The following is a 20,091-nucleotide window of genomic DNA, read 5'->3' as shown; positions in this document are numbered from 1 at the left end:
AGTATTTGGCAAAATCACTAAAATAAACTTTCACTGGAGAAAAAGTTTGCTCCCCTCTTCTTCCTGCCAGTATCTCTAGTGGTTAAAATTGCAGTAGTCTAGCGGTCCTGATATGTGCAGAAAGCCTGCAGAGAGAATTCCTGGTTTGGTAGTGGCAACTGGAGTAGTTTTCTGAAGCAAGCTAGAATTGGAGTGATCTTTGGCTTTTGTTTACTTAGGTAGATTTCACCACAGTGTGAGAGGCAGGAAAGGGAGCCCTTCTGTTAGCCATGGTTAATGGGACTTACAGGGGCCAGCAGTTGGTGAAGTGGTTAAAGGTGCTGGACTACCACATGGCCAACCATGGTTCGAGTCCAGGACCTGGCAGCGTGCTTTTGCACTTTCTCTCTTTTTGTTTCTCTCTGGTGAGCATACATGCACTGTAGCAAATAAATAATAATGATTAAAAAATTGTTTTAATTAAATAGTTCTTTAAAAACTGTTAAAATAATAACAACAACAACAATGATGATGATGATGGGGCTTGTAGGCAACCCAGCGCAGTTTATTCTCCAGTTTTGTTTTAGGCTTGTTTTCTTTATCTCTGATAAGTTTAGATTAGAAACATCCAACCACCAGCAAAAATAGCCTAGTCATCACTGGTCAGTCGTGTGCTGAGCTGCCTTGACCTAATTTTGACAGACACCTGCCACATGGCACAACTGAAATGTAAAACCTGTTTTTGGATGTCTGGCCACTTGAGTGTAGACACTGAAAATGGAATGTATGCGTGCCCATGTCAGATCTCGTATCAAGTAGCTGGATAACCCAGCCGCCCCAGGCTTTGCTTTCCTAATTTACCTGGGTTCAAATTTACACCTAGGAGAGGTCCATATTTCTTCCTCTGCCTTTCTGAATGTCGGCTTTGACAGGAACTGTTATCCAGGTAGTCCTAGGCCTGTTTATGGTTTTTATTATTATTATTCTTGTTCGATCCACTCTTTTATTTAACCGTTATGGGTTCTGGATTCGATTACAGTACTTTCCCCTTCTCCATAAGGAAAACGAGGTATTACTGTAGGGCAGTACCTGCAGCCTCTTGGCCCTCAGGCAAGTACATGGGTACTGGAGTAGCCAGGGTGTCCCTTCGATGATCAGCAGTGACATTTTGTCTGGGCCATGTGAAAATGTAGAGCCCTGCCCTACACAGGGAGCATTGATGAATGACCCTGCCTACTTCAGGGTGCTGCTAAAAGGGAGTCATGACCAAAGGCTGAAACTGAGGGCTTTGCCAGAGAAGACAGTCCAGCCAACTGGGAAGTCAAGGTGTATTCCAGAACCCTGCATGGATGGGCCCGCTGACAGAGGAACAAAGCATAGTATATACGAGATATTCTAATATCTTTCTATTTATTTATGCATAGCACTTATGCACTTTAAAGATTACTATATATGTTACATCATCATCTCAGTGCTTTGCATTTCAGGTAACCTTCATACACACACTTTGATTCTTTGTAGTTGGTTGGACAAGTATTATGCCGGTTTTAGAGAGAAGTGGAGAAATTAAGTGGTTGGACTCGGGTCCAGAGTGAAGGTCTAGTCTCTCTCAGCCCAATGATCATGATTATTGTATATTACATAGTTTCTCATGTTTGTTGTAGTTGAAAGTGATATTTGCCTTGTGGAAAGAGAAAAGAACCCAAAGCAAAATCATTTCTTCATTAACATTAGAAAAGAACTCATGGCACTCTACGGAAGTCTGCATTGCAATGATACTTGTTTTAGCTAAATGCAGAAACTGATTCTGCATGGGTTGATTCCTGAGTAAACAGAAGATCCTATTTACCATGACCAAATCCCTAAGAAGCTCCAGCTTCCCCAGTGGTTGAAGCCATGTTGTAATAATCGGACCCAAAAGCAAGGTGCAAGGTTAAGAATAATTCTCTTTTTCCCTGCAGCACCAGTGTCTTTGAAGTACAATTGTTCAGGGGCTTGGGTTATATCTCTGCAAACAAATGCTGTAGGCATGTAGGGAAGACAAGAAAGAAACAGTTTATTGCTTGCTGAATTGCATTTACTAGCCACAAAAGGATTAATCATTAAATTTGAATAAGCTTACTTACAAATTTGATTGATTCCGTTTTTTCTAGCCTTGAAAATTTACTTACTTCAAAGTCTTGATTCTAGTGCTATGCTTATTTATTTATTTGTAATATGCCAGAGGGCATGTGTGCTTGCCAGAGAGGAGAGAGAGAAAGCACTTCCCAGTGGTACGTGATCATGGCACAGTCTCTTCTCTGTTCCTCCACCCTGTCAGAACTGGGGCATGCGCTCACATAAGCCCTGTATGTTTTTCAAGCTACCCAGGGTTCTGATACAAACTGAGGTTGGCCATGTGGGATCTAGCTCCCTTAACCACAAGGCCACAGGGCCGATCCACTATGCTTATTTTAAGTGCTTGAAAGTGACTTCAACACCTTTTCACTTAAATTGAACTAAAATTTTTTTTCTCAGAAAGTGAACAAAACAAGGTGTGAAATTGGCCATGTGGAATCTAGCTCCCTTAACCACAAGGCCACAGGTCGATCCGCTATGCTTATTTTAAATGCTTGAAAGTGACTTCAACACCTTTTCACTTAGATTGAACTAAAATTTTTTTTCTCAGAAAGTGAACAAAACAAGGTGTGAAAAACTGCGGTTCATCTCACTTACTTCATTCATCCTATTCCTTTCTTTATGCTTTATTTTCCTTTAATCACTGTGAGAAATAAGGATGATCAGATTCAGAGTGATTTGGAGGTTCCAGAAGTATCTCTTGGTTGACATAAAGTTAAAATTTCAATGAGAGCCTATGTACAGCTTTTTATTTAAAAAAAAATAAAATGTTTTCAGGGTCAGCAGGTGATGTAGTAGTTAAGGCACTGGACTCCCATGTGGTCGACCACTGTTAAAGTCCCAGACCTGGTGACTTCAAACACACTGGGTGCATGTGCATGCGTGCCCAAAATCCCAAGAGGAGAATGGAAAAGAAGGGATTGTGGCATGGTCATTCCCCCCTCAGGGGTGATTTCTTACTTTCTGTCTCTCTGTCTGTCTCTGTCTTTCCAACAAGCATATATGCCCTATAACAAAATTCTCTCAAAAAAAAAAAAAAAAAATACCAAAAAAAAAAAAAAAAAAAAAAAAAAAAAGAAGTGTTTTCTGAGTTGTTGAAAACCAAACAACAGAACTTTCTTCTTCAGTTCCCTGTTAATAACTTCATTTCCCAGGCTGACAGGCGTGGTGGTTAAGGCACTGGACTCCCTCATAGCCAACTATGATTTGAGTCCTGGCTTGTTTTCTCTTTCTCTCTCTATCTATCCCCTTCCCTCCCCTCCCCCCTCCCCCACCAAGTTGAATGATATTAGTAATAAATAAAATTAAATAAATAACTCTTTTAAAAAAAAACTTCATTTCCCTAAATAGTCACACTTGTATTACTATGGATTACTTAATTCATTCACATAATACAGAACTATTAAGCATGTACTATGTGAAACCCTAAGCAGGACACTGCAGGAAAGGGGAGGGACAGTGGCAAATGTAATAGGCAGGTGGGTAAATTCCTCCAGTCTGAGGAATTCAAATGGAGAGCCTCTGAAACATTTTGTGCAAAACTGTATTGGACAAAAAACAAATAATTTTCCCTTTTCATGTATTATTCTTAAGATGATTGTAATAAAATTGTAGCTTCTGGCTGCAAGACAGTTTGTTTAGTGGATGGGGGGGGGTAGCATTTTTTAATTTTTTATAAATATAATTCACATACCATACTACTCACCTGCTTAAAGTGTACAATTTAAGGACTTTTAGTATAGCCCAGCGTTGTGAATCCACCACCACAATCAGTCGTATAATATTTTTATTATCTCAAAAAGAAAAAGAGCTAGTTGGTGGCACAGTGGTAATGCAACTGGGCCCCTATAGAAAAGGTTCTGGGTTTGCATCCCAGGACCCCCATGCACCTGCTGGGTGCATGTACCGTGGTTCAGACTAGCTTAGATCAAGTCGAAATGTAACATGGTTCCTGGGTCTGAAAATACACCAAGTGTGTGTTCACACATGCTCAAGCCCAGATCCCAGTGAGCTAGAAGAACACAGGAAAAGGATTGTAGTATGACTGAGCTCTGTGAAAGGTTATTCATTCTTTTTCTCTCTCAAACAAGCATATGCTTTATTGTGCAAAAATAAATAAATAAATAAATAAAAGATGTAATTTTCAGTACATGGGTGCGATTCTTACCATCTATTGGGTTGTCAGAAAAGTCATGACATTGGGGCCAGCAGGTGGTGTGGTGGTGAAGACACTCCCACATGGCCAAGTACAGGTTTGAGTCCTGTACCTGATGGCTTGCTTTCTTACTTTCTCTCTCTCTGTGTGTGTGTGTGTGTGTGTGTGTGTGTGTTTCTCTCTGGTGAAATTAAAATAAATAATGAATAAATAAATAAATCTTAAAAAAAAAAAGAAAAAGCAAACTCATAGCAATGCATACATTTTTCCTTAATAACACCATTGCTGCAGAGCCTCTTAAAGGTTCATTTCTTTTTCTGTGTGTTTGTACTGATGAATGTGGTAAATGAGTAGGTTTTAGAATTCACATAAATCCCTCATTTATTGAGCAAATAGTTTGTGCCAGGCCTTACATTAAGCTTAGCAAATGCAAAGATATGCCTATTACAGAGTAGAGTTTCAATAAATAATTGTCGATGTAAGTGGGTTTAGTAAGAAAATATAGATCTTGAGGCCAGCAGTTGGCATCATGACTATGACGCTGGATTCCTACGTAGTTGACCGCAGTTTGAATCCCAGATCCAGTGGCTTAAACTCACGCCAAGTGCGTGTGTGTGCATGCCCAAGATCCTGAGAGGAGAATGGAGAAGGAGGGATTGCAGTGTGGCCATCCCCTCTGGGGAGTTATTTCTCCCTTTCTGGCTCTCTGTCTCGCTCTGTCTTTCTGGCGAGCACATACGCCCTATAGCAGAAACCTCTCAAAAAAAAAAAAAAGGAAAGAAAATATAGATCTTACTCTCTAGAACTGGACAGAAAGATAAATAATATATAATGGGAAATGTTATAACTGAGGCATAAATTGTGAAGTGAGTTAGGAACACTGGAAGTGAATATATAGTTAATTTTTTAAAAAAAATTTAAAGAGCTCTTTATCTTAATTACTTAATTCATTCATTCATTTTTAAAATTTGACCAGAAAGAGAGAGCAAGAGAAAGGGAAAGAAAGAAAGCAAGCTGCCAAGTCTGGGACTTGAACCACAGTTGGCCATATGAGAGTCCAGCACCTTAACCACCACACTATTGGCCAGCCCCAATCCAACTATTTTTAAAGTCTATGTACTTTTCCCTAGAGCAAGATAGATGAGAGAGAGAGACAGCATCCCCAATAGGCTGCTCACTTTGTAATCCACACCCAGCCTCAGCCAACTCAGGTCATGGTTGAAGTTTCTGCATGGCTAACATACATAGGGAGATCTCTGGATGAAAGCTGGAACCTTCTTATGTGGGTCAGTCTTGCAGAATATTGTATTTCACTGTTCCACCATCATCTGGCCTCATTCCAACTATTTAGAAATAAATTGAAATGGAAAGTACTTTGCAGAAAATTTGGTAATGTTGCTGCAGTTTTATGTTCGTGAAATATTTGGTGGTCAGGAAAGTGATGATGTATTTTTCTATGTTTTTCTATGCAAAAGTGTGTCATATCTTTCCTGACAACCCAATATAACAGAATAAATGCTTTGTAGACATTTGGTTCTCATCTTCAACTGTGACCTCTATTCATTTACTCTTAGGCATTATAGATTATTATTATTTTATTTATTTATTCATTTTACCTACAGTACTGACATCACTGCAAAGGAGATAACAAAGAAAATCAAATATCTGATTTCTTTATAGTGTGCGTGTTATACTTCCCTGATAGTATAGGAATGAATGAATAGAAACAGAAATGAATTAATATCTAAATCTATTTGTTAAGACCTGTTATATTGGCGGCTCCTAAGACTTTTATTCCTTACAAGAGAAATGAATCCTGTGAATATTGAATGCATGGTGCATGCAGTGTTTCCTTGCTTTCTTTCTTATCTCCCTGATAAATGACTCTTCTTTAAAATGACAGTTTTTTGGGACCAGCAGATGACGTAATGGTTACATCACTGGACTTCTGCATAGTCAATTGTGGTTCGAGTCCTGGACCCAGCAGCTTGAAACCATGCCAGGCATGTATGTGTGCATGCCCAAAATCTCAAAAAGAGAATGTAGGAGAAAGAATTGTGGCATGGCCATCCCCCCTCAGGAGTGATTTCTTGCTTTTTGTCTCTCTGGCAAGCACACACACCCTATAGCAAAAATCTCTCTTAAAAAATTACTTTAAAAAACATGACACAGCTTTTAAAACTTAATCACTCTTTATTCCCTTTTATAATTTCTTCTAAGCTCCTGCTCATCTTTTCCCATTGGGGGCAGAGAGGATTAGGTGCTACTCAAGTTTGTTTGACTTTATCTCATAAAATTCTTGTTTAGTTTTGGTGGCTACTTAACAAAACATGCAAGGCAAATGGTACGGTAGCAAGAAAATCATTCCCAAAAAGTTGATATAGTTAGACAGTTAGGGACCAGAAGATGGCATGATGTTTATGTCGATGAACTCCCACATAGTCAACCACAGTTTGAGTCCCAGATCCAGCTTAAAACTCACGCTGGGCGCGTATGCATGCATGCCCAAGATCCTAAGAGGAGAATGGAGGAGAAGGGATTGTGGTGTGGCCATCTCCCCCTTCCCCCGTGGGGGTGGGTGATGTCTCGCTTTCTGTCTCTGTCTCTCCAGCAAGTGCATGTGCCCTATAGCAAAAAATCTCTCTTTAAAAACAAACAAACAAACAAAAAAATAGACAATTAGATTTTGGTTTGTTTTGCCTAATATATAGTTTGTCATTAAAAAAAAGGTTACCTTTTAAAAAATATTTGGTTTCAGGATGACATCTACAATTTATGAAGTCATATAAACATAGAACCCTTGCCAATTCTGAAAAGCCACCCAGTGGTTTGTCATTTTTAAGCCAACAAAGAAAATATACAGTATTCTATTTACAAAAGAAATGAATCTTGTGAATCTTAAATGTATGGTACATGTAGTGCTTGTTTGCTTGATTTCTCCCTCTCATCTCCTCTCTCTAGCCATCTCTGTCCTTCTCTCACCATCTCTTTTTCTCCATCTCTCTCCATTTTTCTTTGTTTTTCTCTGTCTCCCTAATTGTCTCTCTCTGTCTCTTTCAAACAGGGTCTTGCCATTGCAGCCCTGCCTCACTCTCCTGAGTAGCTGAGTTACAAATGCACACCACTGTGCCTAGCCTTTACACTGAACCAGGAATCCAACCCAGGCCTCATGTACATCCAGCCTGCAGAGCACAGCACCTTAGCAGTGCATGCCACAATGGCCGAATCCCATGATATTTATTTTCTTGCATCTGTAGGGTGACGTGATGAACACTTAATAGGAAAATATCAGAAATAGAAGTGACTAGATAGTCCAAATTTTCTCATTTTGTAGATAAGGAAATGGAGGCCCAGTGAAGTGCCCGAATTGCCTTAGGTTGCATGTCTCATCAGTGGTAGAGTGTGAATACAAACAGTAGGTTCTGTTTGACTATCTTCTCTGCAATATGAATCCAGCTGGATGAGGTGGATACCCTCAACATTTGACCCCACATATACTGGACAATTTTATAACTCAGAAAACATGGTATCATCGCTGTGTATAAAAATGATCTTCTGCGTTTGGTTTCCATTAAAAAGTCCTACTTTAAAAGCACCATTACTGAGCCAGCCTATGGCACGGTGATTAGGGCGACTGGATCCCATATGGCCTACTTGGCAGTACAAGTCCTATGCCAGGTGTCTTGAGAAACACACTGGGTGCAAAATTCAGACAGGAGGCAGAAATGGAGGAGAGGGTTTGAAGTATGACCATGCCCTATGGAGGTGCTTTCTCACATCTCTTTGTCTCTCTCCAGTGAGTCCACATGCCCTCTGTCAAAATTTCAAAAAGCAAAAGAAAAAGCACCTTTTCAAAATTTGTCACCTTTTTTATCCTCATGTTTAACAGCTAACATTCTTAAAAAGCTTTCTTTATATCGTTAGATATCTTAATTTGGGGACATGACTCCCTGGAGAATCCATTTTATGAGGGTTTCTGAATATCCCAAGATTTCATTAAAAATGCAAAATACAGTTCCCAACTTTTGTAAATTTCTCGAAGAACTGCTCCAGGGTCTACTCAGGTTCTCATTCTGCGGTTAAGCCCATGTCTTTGTCACTCATCTTCCTCAGAAAGTGCTTACTCTCCATCCTATTACAGTTCTGCATTAATTTTGAGATTGTTACTATCTGCAAGTGAAGAATCTCAAATCATTTTAATTTTTTTCATAGGCTCATTTTTCCTCCACATTTTAAATAACTTATGTGGCTGGGTTTTGGGGTTTTTTTTTATCACTTCCCAAATTCTTCATAAACCAGAAAGCCAAGGAACTCAGAATTAAATATTACATGCTAATGAAAATCTAGTGTAGGATCTTGTATCTCCGACAGTGACATCAGAGAATTAGGGGAAGCCAACATAAAACCATCGATTCAGCCCAGAAATGTGTGCCCCACTAGGTAGGTTAGGCAGACTCTCAAGGTCAAAGCAGACAGAGGGTAAGAGGCTCAGGTAAAGCTTATATTTCAGATTTCTTTTTTTTTTAATTTGGTAATAACTTTTGTCTTATTTTATAATTTCTTATTCACCTTTACTTGTACATCTTTTTGGTATATAATAGGATTTTTCAAAGCCTGCAAGTATATTGCCATACCCATCATTTTCAACAACAACAACAACAAAAAAAAAAACTGTGCATTCTTGTGTCTGTTAAAACACTTTTTTCCTCAGCCCCTCCCATCCACCCACCACTAACCAACCACCCCATTCCCATACATCCTACGGTATCTACACTTAATCATCTCCATTCTTGTCTCTGCATCTTTCCATTTCTGCCTCAGAGTGCAGATGTTGAGTATATATTGAGCAGGGGTATAGTGCTTGTCTTTCATAGTCTGGCTTGTTTTACTTAGCATTACATCTTCTGTGTCCATCCACTTTGTATTGAATGACAGTCTCACTGTTCTTTATGACTAAGTAGTATTCAAAGAAACAAACAGGTCCTGAATGAAGAGTATCAGGATGAGTAGTGAAAATCAAGCCCAGGTCTTGAGGTTGAAATAGAATCCTGCAAAGAGTCTGGAATAAGAACTGCCATCTTTATTAACAAAAATCAATCCATTCTTTCAATATTGAGGCTTTTCAGATAGGACAGTGCTGCTGTAGCTTGCAGTATAAGTACCAGTCTCCCAGATTTCCTTTCTCCCTATAACCTCTACAGTCATCCTAGTGTCAGGATACTAGATTCCTCAAGATTTTGTCCTAAGAGGCATGATGAATGAGAACAGTGAGGTAGAAGCTATAATATCTTAACTAGATTCTTGAGAATCACTAGGGTAGGGAAACATTGCTTTTCTAGGAATCTGATGACAATTGGGCTGCTGCTTTAGTAGGAAGATGCCAAATACACATCATACAAAAATTTTTATACAGGTAACTTGCCTTGAAACCATTTGATGTTTAATAACTTCTGCTTTAGATGTTTTATATTCTGTTTCTTAACCCAGTTATTTCCTGTCTTTTATTAATGTTTTATATTAATTGCTTTGGCTGCTCTCTCAGTTGTGCTAATGAGATTTAGACATACAGTTTCCACGTGTGAGCCAAAAGATTCATGAGGGGAACAGCAACACTGAGGCCAGAGCAGTGGTGACAATAATTTGGGAGAGATCCCTGGAGGTATTGTGAATTTGTAGGGTAGGAATTGTGCCAAAGAAGTCTAACATACCCTTCCTACTGAATCAATCTTCCTTTATTCCTATGCTGGGATCTGGGTTTTACTTTACTAGCTAAGAAACGGTTCCTTTATGAATTAGGTAACAGGATACTTACCCTAAGCCAACTGGTTAGTTTTATATGGTTCCTATTAGAGCAATATCCAGTCCCCAAGAACGGCTGGCCTAGCCCTCAGGCAGTGGATGAGACCTCTGGTCAGGGTAGGGTGAGAGGGTAAGGCATAAAGAATGGCTTTGATGAAACTCACTCATGGCCATTTGTGACTCTGTTGTCCATTTTACTTATCTATCTCTGTGGCAGGTCCTCAGGCTGCATTTGGATGTGTTAAATATGATTGAATTTAGAAAGTAATTATCTAGATCATTCAACTTGAATACAACCTCAGTACCTTAAGTCTTAGATCTTTGGAAATAGAACAACTGAATTAGAATGATCTAATTTCTCTTATATAACATGTAGGAAAGAACAAAAAAGATTGTGTGTGTGCATTTTAAGTTACAATGAAGAAATCTGTTGGGAAGAAGAAGTTCTCAAATGTGTAAATACTTTAAAACAAAATTTAAACATTGATGAACATCAGTGATAATCTAGTCTCTATGCCTTTGCTTTAACTGTTCCTTTATCCCCCGCCACCACCCCACCCCAGCTTCCTTGATTTATCCAAGTCTCATCTTTACTTAAAGTCCCGTTTGGGACCTGTTCTGCCTCTGAAATAAAGATAGTAGTACCTACCCTGATTACATTTTGGGGTATAAATGAGATAAACCAAGTCTAACCTTTACCACAGGGCCTGACACACAGTAAACAACAATAATGGTTTTGTAGGTGCTTTTCTCAAATACTCTGGGGTCAACATTTAACCCCTTTATTTTCTGTGACTTTAAAAAACTTTTACTGCCTATGCCACTTTTTTAAGCACATGTATTGCTTTCATGTGAGAAGCACCCTCAACAGGATCTCATGCCTTGATCCACCATATCACCCTTCCACATGCTGCCAGCCTTTCTCAGTCGGATCCACACACCACAGTGGCTACAGGTCAACCAGGGAACCAAACCTCAATTTTCCATATGGCTTCCAGCATTGCGGAGCATTGGATTACCACTATGACCACAGCTGGGCCTACCTATACCACTTTTGGAAACTTATTGTTCTATTTCTGATGTTACCATTTTCTCTCTGTAAAATAAGAAATTGTAGGCTTCTTGATAGGCAAAAATGGGCCATATTCTTCATTTTTATTTTTCCTCAACAGAAAATGAAAACACTAGCAGAAAGGAGGAGGAGTGCTCCATCTCTTATCCTGGATAAAGCCCTGCAAAAACGGCCTAGTACCAGGTAAGTGCAAAGCTTGTATTACCCATTTGATACATACAGTACTGGGAACTTCATATTAGATGAGGTTTTCAGAATCACATTCTTTTAAAAAATGAGTAGATATTGTTTACTTGCTTTTTTAAAAAAATCAATAGCATAATTCTCTATGTAATAGTAGAAAATATTCTGTTCTGAGGTTATTTAATAAGACATGTTTTTTATGGGAATAATAAAGCCTTTTAGAATTGGTGTTTATGTATGGTTGTTTTAAGACAGATCCAGAAGTGAATCTCACTTCACAAAGTACACAAATGTACTGGTTCTACATTTTGTCAGTGTATTTGCAGCAGCAATTAGGAATCAGAATACTGAAAAATATATGTTTAGTTATACATAAAACTTCTTTTTCTCTAGTGTTGTGCCATGGATAAGCCAATTTTTAAACTGATTTTAGGTATGAAGAAAGATAACGAGCTTCAAATTATTTTTTTTAATGGAGTAATGATTTCTTTTATGCGTTATTGGTTAATTTGTGAAATTTAAAGTAGAAAGCAGGTTAAATGTCTATAAAACTGGATTTCATCTATTGAGGCTAACTACTGTTTCAATGGACATTTTAAGAAAGTCTCTTATAATGTGTAGAAATTAAATGTGTATTCAGTCATTAATTTATTCATTCATTTTAAAATATCGTGTTAACTCAGAAGTGTTTTTATGTTCTAAGGAGTCCTACGGTGATGTTCCTCTAAGCTGTGAATCTTTTAGGTAAAGTCAGGTCCTTAGGTGAAGGTCTGTCTGTAGGTATGCTACTTCTGTGAATGGTGTGCTAATTTAAATATAAAATCTGTATGAAGGTATAGACGTTTTCAGTGCCAAAAACAAATTGTGTATCCAAATCCCAATTAATCAGACTTCCCTAAATAATTATTAGGACACTTTCTTTCCCAGTAGTTAACCAGTTCTCACAGGCAGTAGTCTTCTTAATCTGTCCCCAAAAGACATATGCTTTTGTCATTTAGTCAGGAAATGTAAACTACTTTTCATAGACACCTAATCAAAATTTAATGAGGAAGATATTGTGCCAAATAAAGAGCAGTGATCCATTTTAATGGCATATATAAATGGCTTTTGGCTTGCTCCCATCAGTGTATCTTTGCATTAGTGTGGCTAAAGAGGATGACTATACCGTCACAATCTAACCTTGATTACCTAGAACACTCAGGAAAGTATTTTTAGGTGCAGTTGGAGAGAGAGGAAGCAGAATTATTAGTAAAGCTCTATTTAATTCTCTATATAACCTTATTATCTACTTTTTCAAGAAAACATATCAGCAGTTTTAAGTAACATTTTGTAAAATTTGGAATGCTTTACGAATTTGTATGTCATCCTTGTTCAGGGGCCTTGCTAATTTCTCTGTGTCATTCCAATCTTAGTGTATGTTCTGCCAAAGTGAGCACTTAGGTAATATATTTTGTTGGCAACTTCTGGATTCGAAGTGCACTAGAATTTTCAGTAAAAATGTCAAAGAAGCGTTCGCCTTAGCTCAGGGATCAGTAGTCATCTTCCTGCTTGCCCAGGGTCAGGATCTATCTCACTGTACTTCCCCTTATCTGTGGTTTCACTGTCTATGGTTTCAGTTACACATAATCAATGACAGCCTGAAAATATTAAATTGAAAATTCTAGAAATAAATCCCTAGAATTTAAGTTGCACATCATTCTGAGTAGCATGATGAAATCTCACTCTGTCCTGATGAGGCTGCAAATCCTTCCTTTGTCCAGGGTATCCACAGGGTCTACTCACTTGCCTGTTCATGACTTAGTAGCCGTCTCCTTATCAAGTTTTGAGAGAGGGAAGAAGGGAGAGACCACATTCATATACTTTCATTACAGTATATTGTTATAACTCTTCTATTTTATTATTAGTTATTGTTAATCTCTTACTCCACGTAATTTATAAATTAAACTTTATTGGGACCAGCAGTTAGCTTAATGGCTATGTCGCTGGACTCCCATGTAGTCAACCGCTGTTTAGGTCTGGACCCGGTGGCTTAAACTCACGCCAGGCGCATGGTGGCATGTGCTGAAGATCCCGAGAGAAGAATGGAGGAGAAGGGATTGCGACGTGGCCATCCCCCCTGGGAGATGATTTCTCACTTTCTATCTCTCTGTCTCTCTCTGTCTTGCTGGCGAGCACATGCACCCTTTAGCAAAAACCTCTCAAAAAAAAAATTAGACTTTATCATAGATATGTATGTGTAAGATAAAACATAATGTGTGTGTGTATATGTATATATATACACACACTATATATATGTGTGTGTGTGTGTGTGTGTGTGTGTGTATATATATATAGTTTGATATTATCCATGGTTTCATACATACATTGGGGTCTTGGAACATATCCCCCAACACAAGGGGATAGTACTGTAGTATGCACATAGGTATGAGAAATTCATACCTGGAGTCTTCAAAAAGTTTGTGGAAAATACATATTATGAAAAAAATTTTTCTTTTTTTTTTTTTTTTGCACTTCAGAAACTTTAATTCCATTTCTTTCCACAAACTTTCTGATGTCTCATATTTTGTTAGATTGGTTGTTCACAGTGGGATGGTACTAACCTCTAGGGGGCACTACAGAATTTTGTGGAACATTTCGAGTTTGTCTCAGTGATTTGATTGGCAGGAGCCAGAGAAGTTAAGCATCATGTAAAACACAGAAAACCCCATGTAGTTTAAAAAAAAAAAAAGTGTAGTTCTTGCATAGCAAAAGTATGGCTTATTTTTGAAGAAAAAAAAACTGACCTGTTTACAATTATCTGAGTCTATAACCTAACTTTTATATATATAAAAAGTGTGGATACCAGAGACTGTAAGGGAATGGAATGAGTAGTAGAGGGTGCATGAAAGGGGCAAAAGGAAGAAACGTTTAACAGACAAAATGACGTAAAGTTATCTATTGAAAAAAAAAAACTGTAATTTTTGCTGTATGAGAAAACTTACAAAATAAACAGGAATATACATGTTAAAACTTTAAACATTTTAATAACCACTAAATTTTTGAGAAATGCAGCTACTGTGCCCATCAGGAGATAATGGCTCCTTTGTATTGTTTGGAACCATTTCCAAAAATCACTTGGCTGTACTTAGTTTTTCTATACTTGTGGCATAGAATGGTTCTTTATCATCTGCCTTCTCTTAAATTTAAATGTATTAATTAAAAGCATCTGACTACGTTGTTGTCATGCCTGACCATTTACATATTGAAATACATATATTACTCTTAATTTCTTTCATTTTAATTTTTCTTTAAGCTACTGTTACGGTGTTTCATATTTGAAAAATCCCTTTAAATGGCTGTGAGTTTCATTTTGGAATATAAAAGGAGAAATTAAAATAAGTGTGGATGTACAGGCTATTGTATAACAAAGGGGCACTGTGTAATAGGATCAAAAACCACTGATGTATAATGAACAGCCAGGTTAGGGAAAATGCTAATATTTATCTGACTCACTGGGAAATGCCATTTATGATTGTTTTGGGTGAAAGAACCAATATAAATATACAACCCTGCCCCTCCCCTTGATACCTCCCTATCACTTTTGCAATAATTGGTGCTGATCTTAAAGCCACTTACGCCAATTTCTACCTTACAAGTATCAGCAAAATTTGGTGGGTTTTATATCAAAATAAACATGGAGGAAACTTAAGCTATACATGTTTTCAGTTTATTCTTGTGAGTTTCTCTAGGTCAGTAATGTGAGTACATAGTTCTAGGGAAAAGGACCTTCATCTGTCTTACAAGGATGATATTTTTACTGTTTGGAGCTACTAGTGACTAGACCCTGAATGTTTGCAAAATATTGTAAGTAATATCTCAGAATTGAAAAGAATCCTAAAGGTCGTATAGTCTTGTGGTATCTACTCCTTTCTAATTCAGTATTTCGCAGTAGAACCCAGGCCTCTGCATACTTTTAAAAAATTCTCTATAGTTGATTCTGATACATTCTTTTATTATTATTATTATTATTATTATGGTTATTATGGTAGGAACATTTTACATGAGATCTGCAATCTTTTTAAGATTTTTAAGTGAGCAATGTGATGCTGTTTTCTATAGAATTGTGATGCATCTGGTGGAGCACCACCATGAGCAGACATGAAAGAATCTTTTTGTGCTTATTTGCTTATGAAAACTGAGGCTAGCAGGTGGCATGGTGGTTCAGGTGGTGGACTCCCACATGGCTGACCATGGTTCAAGTCTCAGACTTGGAGGCTTAAAACTCAGTCTGGGCACGTGTGTGTGTGTGTGTGTGTGTGTGTGTGTGTGTATGAAATCCCAAGAGGAGAATGGAGGAAAAGGGATCGTGGCTTGGCTTGGCCATCTCTTCTCCCTTTGGGGGGGGATTTCTCACTTTCTCTTTCTGGTGAACATTCATGCCCTATTGCAAAAATATCTCTTAAAAAAAAATTCAATACCAGGTATGTGCGCATGCATGCCAAAATCCCAGAAAGAGAATGGAGGGAAAGGGATTACAGAATGACCATTCTTCCCTAGGGGGTGATTTCTCACTTTCCATCTCGCTGTCTCTTGCGGGTCAGTTTTAAGAAAATATTTAACATTAATAAACTAATACATATTTCTTATAAAACAAACAATATGGACATGTGTAAAACAGTAAGTGAGGAATCCACTCTATCCCCAATAGTAACCACAAGTAATAACTTGTATATCATTTTAAATTCTTATCTATGCAAATATAATTATAATTTTTCTCTTTCCTCATGTTAAGATTATTTTGGGGACCAGCAGATGATGTAATGGTTACCTCTCTGGACTCCCACCTAGTCAACTGAGGTATGAGCCCAGATCCAGCAGTTTGAAACCAGGCCAGGGGTGTGTGTGTCTGTCTGTCTGTCTGTCTGTCCATCTGTCCGCCCGTTCGTCCATCCAAGATCCCAAGAGGAGAATGGAGGAGAAGGGACTGCGGCATGGCCATCCCCCTGGTGGGTGATTTCTCACTTTCTGTCTCTGTCTCTGGCAAGTTCATGTACCCTATAGCAAAAAATTTCTCTTAACATTTTTTTTTTTTACTTTGACATAGGTATAGCCTTTTCAAGACTGGCAGCTTTGTTGTTGGAGATCAGATCTATGATACCAAGAAAATCTTTGATTTTTGTCTACCTTTTTATAATTTATATTCCTGAAAAGTTACATAATCATATTTTTATGAATTATTACTGAACTTGCTATTTTAAATAAATCCTATAGTGAATCATTTTATTAAGTCAGTCACTTCTAAGTTTTTCCAAAATTATTTTTTAAAAAAACACATATTTATAACTAAAATTTTGCTTTTCTATCTTTTAACCCCAGAAACAACACATTTCTTATGTCCAACAAAGATGATAGCACACCTATTTCAAGTGAAACTTTATACAGCAAAATTCTAGTACTCTCCTCTAAATCATTACTATCTTTAAGCTATAAGATGAAAATTAGCTTGCAAAATATTTGCATGCACTGTGGGAGCAGACAACAAAGAAATGGTGTTTATTTATCGGCATTTTATATTTCTTGAATTACATCCATATTTGATTTTGGCCTCGTGGTAGAGCCTTACTATGTCTACAGATGTCCCCTTGTTAACTTGTTACTTGGTAACTAATGACTTGTAGATGATAAAGCTTTTATTCAAAGGTTAGCAAACATCTGCAGGGGATTTTAAAGAATCCTTTCATTTAACAGCTGCTGTGTCTCAATTTTTTTAGCTTAATGAATAAGATCTGGGTTTAAAGAAGAAGAAAAGGCCCAGCTGCAATGGTGCACAGGTAGTGCTGCTGCATGGGAGGTCTGGGTTCGTTCCCAGGCAAACCTGAATTTAGTTCTAGCTAATTGGGAGGCTCGGTTAGGAGGCCTGTGACACAAGGAGACCCTGTCCAAAATACCTGCCTTTTGTCTTTGTCCATTTTCCCTCTCTCTCTCTCTCTCTCTCTCTCTCTCTCTGCTTGTCTCCATCCCCACCCCAATCCACACTTAAAAAGGAGAAGGGGGGGGGACTTGCATTAACTGATGAGTTAACTGTGTTTATATATTAAATGGTATCTCCAGTGTTCGTCAAAGAACCCATAGTTCATAAAGAGAGGCCGTTGATACATATTAATATTTTTCTTATATGGGAATGCCATTCAGATCAGCTGGAGGTGGTTCTAATTATTACATTATCTTGTATAGCAGATGACAGATATCTTTTACACTTTTACACTAAGGAGGTCAGAGATTTTCTAAGGTGGATGGTTACAGCAAGGCTGTATTCAAGCTACTTTTTCTCTTCACCACAGTATTGTTCAGGTCTGTGTTCAAGGGCAGCCTCACCTTGTGTCTTGGTCAGGCTTTTATTAAGACACTGGACATGTGTATTAAAGGGCTTAGTTATCTTGAAATTAAGATGGTTGAACTATATTATTAGATAAACCCTTCTAGCTCCATGGTGATATAATTATGATCTGTTGAAATTCTACAAATCAGGGACCAGCAGATAGTGTCATGGTTGCTGGACTCTCCCATAGCTAACTGTGGTTCGAGTCCTGAACCTGCCAGCTTAAATCTCAAACCAGGTGTGTGTGCATGCATGACCAAAATCCCAAGAGGAGAGTGGAAGAGAAGGGATTGTGGCACGGCCATCCTCCCTGAGGGTGATTTCTTGCTTTCTCTCTCTCTGTCTCTCCAGTAAGCGCACATGCCCTATAGTAAAAATTGCTCTCAAAAAAAAAAAAAGAAAGAAAGAAAGAAAGAAAGAAAGAAAGAAATTCTACACATCAAAAGATTCTCCTGTGCATACTCTGAAATTTAATGTGTACAGTTTCCGAAACATACCATAGTCTCTAGCCTTGGTTTGGGTGCCACTCCCTTCAGGAAGTCCTCTAACCCTCATAAATGTTCCTGCTCATGTAGCATCCTGTATGCCTTTTAACCATAGTACTCAGTCACACTTTATTGGAATCCCCTTATTTGTTACAGTCCTTTAGTGTCCCAGCACACATTTCTTTCTAAAAGCATGTCTTGGATACATGCGGTATTCAATTATTATTCGTTGGATGAATTAGGGAATGAATGAGTGGACTAGTTTCCAAACCAAACCAGGTTAGCCCAGTAGTTTCTGATTTTCCTGTCCTTCTTTATGAGCCCATACTTGATGCTTTTTTTTTTTTTTTTGGTATTATTTGTAAAATTCTCACAAAGAAGAATAGAGATTTAAAAAACAATGATTCTGAGTTACTGTGAGGAAGTAACTTCATGCAGCAAAATACCATAAGAACTTATTATGTATGTGGTCTGGAAATACCACATATATTGGCATTCTTATGGTATTTCTTCATTGTTTATTTAGGAATGAATTCAAGTCATACAAACTTTTTCCTCCAGAAATTGTTTTGATATGGGCTCAGCCCACCTTGTAGAAATTACACAAAAATGTATCCACTCTTGTTTTAGGTAATAATCTGTTACCACTTTTAAGTTGTTATTCACTTGTCTATCTCCGTCTCAACCTCCATACTAATTTATTGTGTATGTGCTGTTTGCAAGGCTTTGCGCTAGGTGCTTTACATATATTGCCTTTTATTTGTTTTAAGTTTATTTCTTCCATGAGAGTGGGACAGAGAGACAGGGACAGGCACCCTCAACAGGGTCCTCACCTTACGAATCACCCTGGTCTCAGAAGGCCTGCGTCATGGCCACGTATGCATCCATGCGACCAGCATGCTCAGGGGTGTCCCAGGACCTTTCTCATGTGAGACCAGTCGTGTTACTGCTGCACCCACCACGTGGCCCTTCATAAACTGTTTTAAGGCTCTGCTTACTGCTGCTGAGGAGGAAAAGGCAACATCAGGGAAGCATTGTCATAGCAGGAAGTCCTTGGGCCTTGGCTGCATTCAAATGTTGGCTCTCTATCCTGATTTTCTGTGTAACCTTGGATAAGTTTCCTAATCTCTAAGTTTCAGTGTTTTCCTTTGGAAAATTATGGATCATAATTTAGCTTACATTATAGAACATAAAATAAGAAAAGTAAGGGGAAATGCTCAGAAGATTAACTTAGTTATTATTAGTTGCTTTCTTCCCTTCCCTTTCCTTAGATATATCTCATTTTCAAGTTTCACGCCCCCTGGCTCTTGGAATGTCAGATTTGTTAATAAAACATACCTATTTTATTATCAAAGCATTGTATAACTAGAAGTGGGTCACTGAGCTTGGCTCATTATATACCGGAACTTGAGTCAAAGACTCACAGTTGATGAGCATCAGAGATGGGACTAAACCCAGGTCTCTAGAGTGCACTCTAATGTCTGAGAGCATGGACTCAGCAACCGAATTGCCAGGTCTGAATCCTGGTAACTCTCCTCACTAGCTGTGTAATCTTGGGTGAGTTTTTAAACCAGGGACAATAATAATACCTACTGCATAGGATTTTGAGGAGGACTAAATGGATCTTATGTATGTAGAGTTCTTGGCATAGCCTGGTACAGCATCAGTGTGTTTGTGTGTGTGTGTGTGTGTGTGTGTGTGTACACCATTTATTACTGCAGGTGATAGTAGCAGTAGTAACAGAAGAAGACATAGTACACATTATCTTTGTAGAGACACCATAGCAGATGGGAAATAAAAAATGAAAGATGCAGAATCTGGAAGACGGCTAGAGTCTAATATTACACTCATTCATTTTCACAAGAGAATTATATTTTTAGGTCTGGCCTGAAGCAGGATTAGCCTAAAACATTTTGGATTTATTCTTGGTAGACCCTGACAA

General features: G+C 38.1%; 1 protein-coding gene and 1 non-coding gene across 2 annotated transcripts in view; one reads left to right on the top strand and one right to left on the bottom strand.

The window, feature by feature from the left end:
• Positions 1 to 20,091, top strand: part of ARHGAP20 (Rho GTPase activating protein 20) — a 118,366-nt gene that overhangs the window by 8,738 nt on the left and 89,537 nt on the right. The window contains exon 2 of the mRNA XM_006150969.1: positions 11,224 to 11,306. Within this exon, the coding sequence (XP_006151031.1) occupies positions 11,227 to 11,306 (80 nt within the window). The 5' untranslated portion in view covers positions 11,224 to 11,226. The remainder of the gene's footprint in view (positions 1 to 11,223; positions 11,307 to 20,091) is intronic.
• On the bottom strand, positions 12,637 to 12,742 carry LOC114008226 (U6 spliceosomal RNA). Its single transcript, XR_003549782.1, has one exon. It is a non-coding gene; the product is annotated as a U6 spliceosomal RNA (small nuclear RNA).

The sequence above is a fragment of the Tupaia chinensis genome, unplaced genomic scaffold (genome assembly GCF_000334495.1).
Source record: "Tupaia chinensis unplaced genomic scaffold, TupChi_1.0 Scaffold000311_2, whole genome shotgun sequence".
Lineage (NCBI taxonomy): Eukaryota > Metazoa > Chordata > Mammalia > Scandentia > Tupaiidae > Tupaia > Tupaia belangeri.
The sequence above is the reverse complement of the archived record's forward strand: the minus strand, read 5'-3'. Positions and strand labels throughout refer to the sequence as shown.